We start from the raw sequence: 11,295 nt of genomic DNA, 5'->3' as shown, positions 1-11,295 counted from the left end.
GATCGCGTTTAGTAGTGTGTGTGTGTGTGTGTGTGTGTGTGTGTGTGTGTGTGAGAGAGAAAGAGAGAGAGAGAGAGAGGTAAGGTACGTGTGTGTTTGTGTCGGATAGGGGAGGGAGCTTTCGGATATCGCGTTTCTCCAACATTATTCATGAGCAGTGAGTCCAGGGGCGGAGTTATTAAATGAGCAAGGCGTGGCGGAGTTAAATGAGTGACAGATGTAACACGTGGATCTCAAGCACATTAATGCATCTAAAACTACACTGACTGTTGTCAAGTAAGTATGAAGAGTTTCTGACAAACTCATAGCATCCTGGATGGCAAGTAGAACTTGATTTTTTTTTATGTCCATTTGCTAACTGTTGTGTTTTCTGCAGGATCCGCACAGTCACATTACAGGCTGATGGATGTGGGCCGTGATGTCCGTCCAGAGTGAGCTTCCTGCCGCCGGCGGGGCGAGTTTGCACGCCCTCCCTCCGCCCATCGCCATCCAGGATGAGGTGACCGCTAACATGGTGCTAAGCGAACTCGCCACCAATCACGTGACGCCTCAGGACAAAAACGGCCTGGCGCCGCGAGGCGAGACGGCGCAGAAACTGAACAAGCGGCGCTGTAGCATGAGTGTGTTCAAACACCCCAGTCTCAGCAAACGCCGACGCCGCGCCAACTCCGAATGTGACCCTGTTCTGCCCTCCAAATTCCTGATGGGCGGGAACATCTTCGATCCGTTGAACCTCAACAGTCTGCTGGACGAGGAGGTTAGTAAGGCGCTCAACGCAGAGACGCCCAAATCGTCGCCGCTTCCCAGCAAAAACCGTGACCCGGTGGAGATCCTGATTCCGAAGGACATCACAGATCCTTTGAATCTAAGCGGACGCGGCGGAGACAAAGCAGCGGGGGTGTTGGTGTCGCCCCTAAAAAACAGACGCAGACATCGCAACCGACACCATCCGGGAACGACCGCCGAGCCTCCGGATGGCGAGAAGTTAAAGGTGAACGAAGGGGCGGAGCCAGGTGCACTATTTCCTGTTATTAGTTCCAAAAAGCCTGTGGAGGAGTCGCCGCGGCCTTACGAACTCAACACGTCCATCAACTGCCGCGACGAAGTGGTGACGCCCATCCTCCCGCGCCGGCGGTCACACCCCTCCGCGTCTAGCTCCGCCCCTCAGCCGTCCAAACACAAGAAGCGCAGGCGAACCTGCAGCCGCTCGGAGCGCCTGTCCATCACGCCGACTCCGTCCGTCAGCCAGTCGTTCCACACTCCGGTTGTGGGCGGAGTCAGCGGAGCTCCGCCTCTGAGGGCGGAGAAAACCCAGCAGAGGAGGCGCAGGACGCAGCGAAACTTCCATTACGGAAGCTACAGCCATCAGTACGGTTACCGCACGCCGTCGCTGACCGCAGACCCACGCCTGGCCGTGTTCAAACCCGAGTGGTTCCGCGGAAAGAAAGTTTTGGATGTGGGGTGCAACACGGGTCACGTGACCCTCGCCATCGCCAGGCATTGGAACCCCGAGCGCATCCTGGGTGTGGACATCGACGGGGCGCTGGTGCAGATGGCACGTCAGAACCTGCGATACTTCTTGTCGGAGCTGCGCGGGTCGGACGACAGAACGAGGTCGGAAGCAGAAGTGGGCGGGTCGGGTGAGGGGTCAGAGGTCGAGGCCGGAGGTCAGCTGGGGTTGGCACCTCTGATGGGTCTGCAGTTGGACCGCGTTCAGGCGTTACGCAGGTTTCCTGTCTCCTTCACACGCTGCCGTGGACCCATCGCCGCACCTCCCATAATGCCTCACATCCCGGGAGTGTTCCCCAGCAACATACACTTCCTGAAGGTAATCTGTGTGTGTGTGTGTGTGTGTGACTATCATTCTCAAGTTTTATTGCTCAATTCTGTCTGATTTTCTGACCTCAGTCACTCTCATGTCATTCCAAACTTGTTTCAATTCTTTCTTCTGTTGAACATTAGGGTTAGGGTTAATCAGCAGCTGTTAACAACATTCTTCAAAATGTCTTTGTTTGTGTTGAACATAAGAAAAAAAAGTTAAACTAAAATAATAACAAAAGCATAGCTTGAAATAAAGGTAAACATTAACTATTAAGTAGAACATGCACCCTGCTGCTCAAAAGTTTGGTATTAGTAAGATTTGTAATTCTTTTTAAAGGACTTTCCTGATCATCAAGGCACAATTGTACAGGAATAACTGTAATAATGTGAAATGTTAATGCAATTTAAAATATTTCTGTGATCAAAGCTGATTTTTCAGCATCATTACTGCAGTCTTCAGTGTCACATGATCCTTCAGAAATCATTCATTCAATAAATTATCAGTTTTTTTTTCAGATTCTTTGATCAGTAAAATTTTAAAAAGAACAGCATTTATTTAAAACAAAACTTTTGTAACAAACACCTTGTTCAAAGTTTTTTTTTTCTTTTATTCTTTGAAAGAAATTCATACTTTTATTCAGCAAGGATGTGTTCAATTGAAAAAAAGTGATAGTAAAGACTTAGAAATTATTTCTATTTTGAATAAATGCTGTTCTTTTTAACTCTTTATTCGTCAAAGAATCATGAAAAAAGTATCACAGGTTTCAAAAAAATATTAAGCAGCACAGCTGTTTCCAACATTTAATAATAAATCAGTATATTAGAATGATATCTGAAGGATCATGTGACATTTAAGACTGGAGTAATGGCTAATGAAAATTCAGATTTGTATATTATAATAAAAAACAGTTATTTTGAATTGCTATAATATTTCATAGTATTATTATTTTTTTCTGTATTTCTGATCAAATAAATGGAATTTTGATGAGCATAAGAGACTTTACAAAAAAAAAAACATTTAAAATCTTACTGATCCCAGATGTTTGAGTGGCAGTGTATGGGCCGTACTACAGAATTGGTGAAGGGAAACATCTTAACAAATGTGTATGTATGCAAATTGTATAATATCCAAGGTATACATTTCTATTAATCGTGCAGTTAATTCTAATATTTAGGGCTGGGCGATTTGGCCTAAAATCAAAATCTCGATTAATTGAACATTTTAACTCGATTACGATTAATGAACGATTATTTTATTTATTAATAAAATTATATTTAATTATATTTATATATATATTTTTTTTTTGCCCTCATAGTTCACTGACAAGTTTTGTACAGTAAATATGCTCACATATTACAAGTGAGAGATTTTTGAATGAAGGGTGCATTACTTGATTTTAAAATAATTGAAGGAAACACACACTATCAACTATCTACGATTATTTATTGAACATCAGTGTTGAACAACTGAAATTAAAGCACACATTGCTTAAAACGAACAGTCACATTTTTCTTAAATTAGTGAAAATAAATAACTTGCACTTTTGGAAACAAAATAAATTATTTTCAATGTTTCAATGAAAATAAGCAGTATCTCTTCTTAATAAAATTACTCTTGTATGTATGTATGCATATATATCACAAGTTTTAGATTTTAGAAATGCACATTTGACAGTAGCAGAGTTGACAGCTTCTGTTTCTGTGAGTATCTGTAAAAATAACAACAGCTTCATCTTTCATACATTTGCATACATTTGTAGATTACCACTACCACGGTAAAGAATTTGTAATGAAAAACAGCATCCTGAAGACATTCAGTATAATTACAAATGTACAACAAACAACTGTAATGACTTACAAAAAATATATATATTGTTATTATATTCCATTACTCCTTTAATATATTTAACACATTATAAGTATAATAAAATTCTATATGAATATTTTACTTTTCTGCCATGCCATGGTTACTGTCAGTGTTACTACAGTAAAACCATGGTAAACGTTGGTGATTTGTAGATTGAAACGCCGGATCGTCAGAATACTGTCAATTACACTTGTTTAATTTTTTTTTTTAATTGCCCTATATTGGCATTGTAAGCATATGATTTAAAAACATTTTTATATAAAATTATTAGTAAAACATTTTATACATCTTTATTTGACCTCAAAGTAGAGACCTGCACAGAAACAGAGTGCGGCGCGGGACAAAACTTGATGCGCGAGTGGGTAGAAACTCGTGTGTGTGCGGGATGCGGGAGAATAAAATGATTGGAGGGACTCCCGGAAAATAGAAATATATAAACATAAAATATCTAAAAACATACAAATTGTTATTCATCTATTACACAAAAGCAACACGAACAACTAATATAACTTCAAAATGATTAACAGGTGCAAGAATAGGAAGTTTCTGGAATGCAAGAATCCACTCACCGAAAGTTCTTGCGCACTGCTTAATATTGCGTGCGCACGAATCCACTCATTGCAACACACGAAGTGTAGACACTGTTAAATATTCATTGTGCAAATATTCATTGTGTTATAAGAGTTGTATGAGATCGCGATGAACTGAGATAGGCAGGGAGCATTGTTTGCTCGCATTCTGCCGTGCATGCACACAGCAGCCCATGCTTGCTTTTCTGTTGAGAATAAGATCGATGTACTCAAAAAATATGTATAGGTAACCACAATGCAGGCTTTTGCAGGCGGGAGAGGGACAAAATTCCGTGCTGACTGAAAAATCTGTCACGCACAGGTCTCTATCTCTAAGCATTTCAGCTCCCGCGCCCCCCTCTGTGAACTCTGGCGCCTCGGTGTTTTTAAAGGGAAAGTAATCGAAATAATCGTCCTGGAAAAATTTGAACGATTATAGGTTCTGAATGTCGATTTCGATTACTTTTCGATTAATCGCCCAGCCCTACTAATATTGTATTTTCAGGAAGTTTTGGAATATTTGTCCTCTCCACGAATTTGTCATTACCGAAACACAGTAATACTTCATTTAATTAGAAGGGTTACATTTGTATTTTTTATTTTTCAGAGGAAAAAAATTCAAATTCAAATTCAGAGGAAAATCCATAGCAATTAAATTTTTTATAATATTTCAAGTGTGATTTATGACATTTTTGGTAATAATTCCCAAAAAAAGTGTTTAGTTATAGAAACTATATGTTCAGTAGTGACGTTCTTTAAGTTGAGTGAGTCAAGTGAGTTTTCAGACTTTTGAACACCTTTACCTCAAAATGATTGGGCCTGTCTACTCAGCATGTGGCTATGAGAGAGAGGGACACAGGAAGGTATTCTGATCATAAATTTATGGGTTTAGTTCAAATTAATCTCTGCCAGTGTTTCGGTGGTGATGTGAAAAATGCAGGACACATTTCTTCTTTACATAAAGTTTCATAATGTACAAAGAAAATGTAAACTATTTTTTGAAACTTAACTTTTTTTTTTAAAGAATCAAAAGGTTACTTTCAAAAACAACAATGAAAAAACAAAATACAAAAATAATTTAAATATCATTTTCATAAGTTGAAATGTAGGGGTTCGGATTCAGGACAGCCTCCTCCCATTTGAAAGTACCCAATAAATGATGATTTGATGGATATTAAGCTTATTAATATTTTAAATAGTATTGTGGGTTTCAACAGAGAATAAAAAGATCTTAGTAGACATACAAGATTTAAATACTTAAATGCTTTTTAAATGTGTTTTTTGGTTGTGGGTTGTTGCACCTATTCTGTATGTGTATGTATATATGTATGTATGTATGTGTATGTATATATATATATATATATATATATATATACACACACAAAAAAATCAGAAAAAATTGGCAAAGCAACATTTCTATTTTTTATTTTAAATACTAAAACGCATAAATTAAAATAAGTTTATATAGATGTAAATTTTAAAAAACTAATAAAATGGACAAAAACAACATAATTACTAAAACTAACTAAAATTGAAAGTATAAAAATAAAATCTAGTTTCAAAATACAGTAGTCAACATTTAAAGTGGATCAGAAAGGTTCATCAAAGTTGTTAAGACATAAACTGGTATTGTTTTGGTTTTAGGACAACTTTGATGACAGGTTTTGATTTGATTTGTCTTCAGATACAGTATACATGGCCATATTAGTGAATGAATGATACTGAAAGAAGACTAAAGCGTTTATCTTACATATGTTATATGCACATGAACTTGTGGATATTCTGGATGTTATATCTGAATAAATGCAAAAAATAAAAAGGCTTCAAATTAGTTAAGTCTTGTCTCTGAGTTTAATGTTTGTGTCTTGAAATGCGAATGTCATCTGTTGGTTCAGCCACACCTTCTGAGTGTCAGGCTTTGACATGTCTGTCTGTGTGTTTTAGTCTGGATTAGTTCATTCCCAGACTGATTTCATACTAGAGTCAGTGTGTTCTTGAACCTGCTGAGCAGCTGATGATTGTGTGTGTGTTTAATGTGTGTTTTATGTGTGTTCAGGGCGACTATGTGCCGGACAGTGAGGAGGCGGCGGTGTCCCAGTGTGCTGAATACGACGTGATTCTGTGTCTGAGTTTGACCAAGTGGGTTCATCTGAACTACGGTGACGCCGGCATCCGGAGACTGTTTCAGCGCATCTTCAGACACCTGTTACCTGGAGGAGTGCTGATCCTCGAACCTCAGCCCTGGACCTCCTACAGCCGCCGCAAGAGACTCACGGTAACACCTCAAATACACTCAATAAAACTGACCTGTTTTTCCTCCATATTCTCAGAGACTCAAATAACCAACTTCCTGTTGGGGTTAGAATTTTGCTCCAAGAGGCTTTTTTGTAGGTATTGGTGTGTTACATGTGTCTACCAATTTTCGTGCATGTACGTGAATCACAGCTGAAAGCGCACACCGCTGAATGTGTACAGGTGGCGCTATCGAGCCATTTGCCACACCCACTTCTGAAACCCATATCAGACGTACATTTTCGCCAGGTTTGATGTGTGTGCAAAGTTTCAGGGGTTTTCGGGCATGTTTAGGCCCTCAAATGCGATTCATTTAGTAAAAATATGAATATGCGAAATATGCGATATGATGGTTTTTAGTCGTGGATGATCAGCTTTTGGAGGAATATTGTCATCTCAATAATACTGTAGTACAACACAACATACATTCACATCAGTGTTAGCTCAGCTGTAGAGTTACACTTACACAACACTGCACTTTATCACTAAACTACATTATTTGCTTTAAAGGGGTGATCGGATGCCCATAAGTTGATATGATTCTTTAGGGTCTTAATGAAAAGTCTCTAATATACTTTGGTTAAAAATTCTCAATAGTAGTGTAAAAAAAACACCCTTTAACCTTGTCAAAATCAGCTCTGCTAAAAATCAACTCAATTTATTGCATGGCCCCTTTAAATGCAAATGAGCTCTGCTCGCCCCGCCCCTCTCTGATGTGGGATTATGAGACGTGATGTTTACTTTAGCCGCATTTAGCCATTTGCAAAGATGCATAAAAAAAACCTTGAATTCACTTCTGCTGTGAGTGAAGCTCCATCAGGAACGATTCACACGAACATAGACGCATATGTAGATCAGGATCGGTGCTTTCTTTTTTAAAACGAAAGTAACGTTAATCCTCTGCGTAAATACCACTGGGTGTATTTTGATCATTGTAGGGTGGTTGTCTTCACAAACTGACAACACACATTAAACAGGAAAAAAAGGGTTTAAAACAACCTGAGAGTGAGTAAATGATGCTATAAAAGTAAAAAAACCATGACAGAATTGATTTTTGTGTGAACTATTATTTTAATGTTAATAACACAAACACACAAAGAGGAAAATCTCTCACTGCTGTTGACTGAAGAACTTTATCACAGTTCTGCCCTCCAAAGGCAAAGTGCAGTAACTACGCCAACACTGAAAGTGAGAAAAATGCCTTTAAATTTTTTACGCCAGCTAGTCAAACATGTTGACTCTCTCGTTTCTCTAGAACAGGACAAAATTGAACCAGGAGACTTTGCAATGAGACAAAACAGTTGTCACAAAGTCCATTTTAAGCCTTAACTCAATTTTGACCAAATGTGTAGTTACTGCGCTTTGCCTTTGGAGGGCAGAAGTTGCTTTAATAAGAGTAAATGTACAATTAATGTGTATAAGTAAATAGTGTTTCACTTCTTATATTAGCCAATCCAAGTTCTTGAATGCTTCTGCTAAATACACCTACTGTACCTGGAAAATAAGATTTATTTGTATTATGTTCGTTTGTAATGTCAAGATCTAATAAGAAGATAAAATAATGACTCACTCGCTCACTTTTTTTAAATCTTTTTTTATTTTTTAAGCTTTGGTCACAAATTATTTACCTTGAAAGGCTTTGTTTAAAAAAAAAAAAAAAATTAGTTTGGCTGTTCTGCTCAGAAAAATTGTTAAATAGTAAAACCAACCTGACAAAGAATTGTGATATTTCTGAAAAAGTTATCTAATTTTTAGTACTTTTAACTCTCATTTTAATTTATGCTTAGGATTTTTGTGATTTTTTTGCATGTGCACATGTTCTTCAGTGACCTTTGACCCTGGTGTATACTGCCCTCCAAAGGCAAAGTGCAGTAACTACGCCAACACTGAAAGTGAGAAAAATGCCTTTAAATTTTTTACGCCAGCTAGTCAAACCTGTTGACACTCTCGTTTCTCTAAAACAGGACAAAATTGAACCAGGAGACTTTGCCACAAGACAAAACAGTTGTCCATTTTAAGCCTTAACTCAATTTTGACCAAATGTGTAGTTACTGCGCTTTGCCTTTGGAGGGCAGTATAGCAGTGGATCATTTAACAGACGTGATGTAAGCTGTAGCTGATTGTGTGTGTGTGTGTGTGTGTGTTCAGGAAGTGACGTACAGGAACTACAGGAGCATCAGACTGAAGCCGGATAAGTTCAGCTCCTTCCTGACGACTGATGTGGGCTTCAGCAGCTACGAACTGATCGGGACGCCCCACAGCGGCCCTAACGGTACTGCACACCCACACATACTCGTCTAGAGTAAATGACACTCAAGTCAAGTTCATTTCTACAGCAGATGATTCAGAGTCACTTCACAGTAATGAACGGGAAAATCAGTGGCACTGTCGCAACACTTTTTTGATCAGGAATCAATGATTTCAGTTCTAATTACATATTCAGGTTCAACTAGAGGTGTGTGATAATACCATAATTGTTGTTTTAACAATGTGCAATTTGACATTATCAGGTATATCGTGAAAAGCAAACAAAACACACCTATAGAGTGCACACCTGCATTACATTGAAAAGCCTAGTAAGCGAGGTTAAACCAGTATATATAGTATATATTTGCATCATTTCATATAGTTAATCAATATTGCACAAAGAGTGTTTTTTTTCTCCAAAAGTCAGCATGATTACAAATGTGATGTTGATTTTATACAACAGTTCAATAAACAAGTTAACATTAAATTTAGTTTTAGACACTGTATTGGCTGTTTTTGCGTTTAAATGATTTGTTTCTATTCCAATGACTCACTTATCAACAGTGACCTGCTGCCACCTTCTGGCGGTTTTCGTTTCACATTTAAAGTATCTTTTCAATTTAAATCATTTTAAACATAAAACCATTAAAATATTAAAACATTATGTATTTGTAACTGCAGGTTAAAGCATTCCATGTCTCTCAGAGCTGCATCAAACAGTGTGTAAATACATCTAAATGCTGCTTCAGACGCAGGTTCTGTGTTTCCTCTGCAGTGCAAAGATGAATTTAGTTGAGACTGATTTGATTTGCCTGGTAACAGCCCAAATGTAAGAGTTTGAATCAAAAGATGCACACTTTTAGAACAAAAAAGTAAGGCTTTATAAAGGTAAAAGTGCCCATGAAAGGTCAAATTCAATTTAATCTTTTTGTAAAAGATTAATTTCTATCCCTGCTGTGAACGAATATAAAGAACATCACAAACTTCAGGAGTCAGCTGTCCACGCACAACAACACACTCAGCCAAATATCGTCTAATTATCGTTATCAATATTATTTATCTTTTTCAATATTGCCCACCCCAAAATGTTTCGTTTGGGAATCAGTCATTTCAGTTAATGAGTTAATTTCTAATTCAGCTTGATTTCTAGTGTTCAGATGTGAATCATGGGCTTTTATTCTGATTCTGAGGAAGTGACATCTGAATAGGATTACTTTGTACCACAATGATTTAACAATTTAACACTTTATTTAATACTTTAAGACAAACTGTAATACTTCATCAACACCAAACATCATGTTATGCAGCAGTTTCCCAGATGAGGATTTATAAAGTGAGGAAAAGCTAATACGAAATAAAATTATACAAAAGGTTAATAGTTTTTTTCTTTTATATAAATAAGCTTTGCATTGATGTATGGTTTGTTAGGATAGAACAATATTTAAAAATCTGCAATCTGAGGGTGCAAAAAATCTAAATATTGAGAAAATCGCCAAGAGTTGTCCAAATGAAGTTCTTGGTGATGCATATTACTAATCATAAATTAAGTTTAATATATTTATGGTAGGAAGTTTACTGAATGTCGTAATGGAACATGATCTTAATATCCTAATGATTTTTGGCATAAAAGAAAAATGGCTAATTTCAACCCATACATTCTCCATACAATAATGCATATATTATTAATAAACCAAAGTCTTAAGTACGACGGATATATTTGTAGCAATAGTCAAAAATATATTTATATTTAACTATTGCTACACATATAGCCGTCGTACTTAAGACTTTGGTTTATTGATGATCTAGTAAATGATTCTATAGATGCACTGATCAGGATTTCTGAAACGGTCACGTTTGATTCTGCTTTCAGGTGTTCAGAGGTCGATTTACCTGTTCCACAAAGACCCCTCCTCCAGCAGGAAGTGAGTTTCAGCGTTGGAATCATCATGTGATCATCCGAATGAACACAGACACTTGTGGTGTTGTCGAGTTGTGCATCTAAGGTGTGTTTCTTCCTGTGGACTACTTCCTGTTTGCTCCGTTCTTAACTGTTTGCCGCAGCGGTGACTGTTTGACCTCTGACCTCAGACTGGCTGTGGTCCGGTCACATGGACGTCCTTGTGTTTGAATGGACGACAGACTGAGTGACGCTAAGAACACGTTGACATGCACACGCGTGTTCAGGACACTCTTCATGGTTTCCTTCAGCAGCTGACGCTCATACCTGATGTTTTTGATCTGAGCCGCTTCCACATGCGAATAAATCTGATGTGTTTCTGATCTCTTTTGTCTTTCACTCTGATTCAGTCCTGATAAAAATGTTTTAGGTTTATAATAATGACAGATGAATCTTACACAGAAGCTTCTTTAATCTTCAACTGAATTCTGAATGACTTTCAGATATCTGACTCTGGAGCAATAGCCAACAATTCCGCCCTCCAAAGGCAAAGCACAGTAACTACACATTTGGTCAAAATTGAGTTAAGGCTTAAAATGGAC

General features: G+C 37.9%; 1 protein-coding gene across 1 annotated transcript; it reads left to right on the top strand.

Moving 5' to 3' along the window:
• Positions 1–13: 13 nt before the first annotated feature.
• On the top strand, positions 14–11,070 carry LOC141290976 (7SK snRNA methylphosphate capping enzyme-like). The gene is made up of 5 exons (XM_073823125.1): positions 14–276; positions 377–1,828; positions 6,314–6,532; positions 8,698–8,821; positions 10,667–11,070. The coding sequence occupies exons 2-5, from the start codon at positions 407–409 to the stop codon at positions 10,720–10,722; spliced, it is 1,821 nt and encodes a 606-aa protein (XP_073679226.1). The 5' UTR covers positions 14–276; positions 377–406; the 3' UTR covers positions 10,723–11,070.
• The last annotated feature ends 225 nt before the right edge of the window (positions 11,071–11,295 follow it).

The sequence above is a fragment of the Garra rufa genome, chromosome 18, assembly GCF_049309525.1.
Source record: "Garra rufa chromosome 18, GarRuf1.0, whole genome shotgun sequence".
NCBI classification, from domain to species: domain Eukaryota; kingdom Metazoa; phylum Chordata; class Actinopteri; order Cypriniformes; family Cyprinidae; genus Garra; species Garra rufa.
The sequence above is the reverse complement of the archived record's forward strand: the minus strand, read 5'-3'. Positions and strand labels throughout refer to the sequence as shown.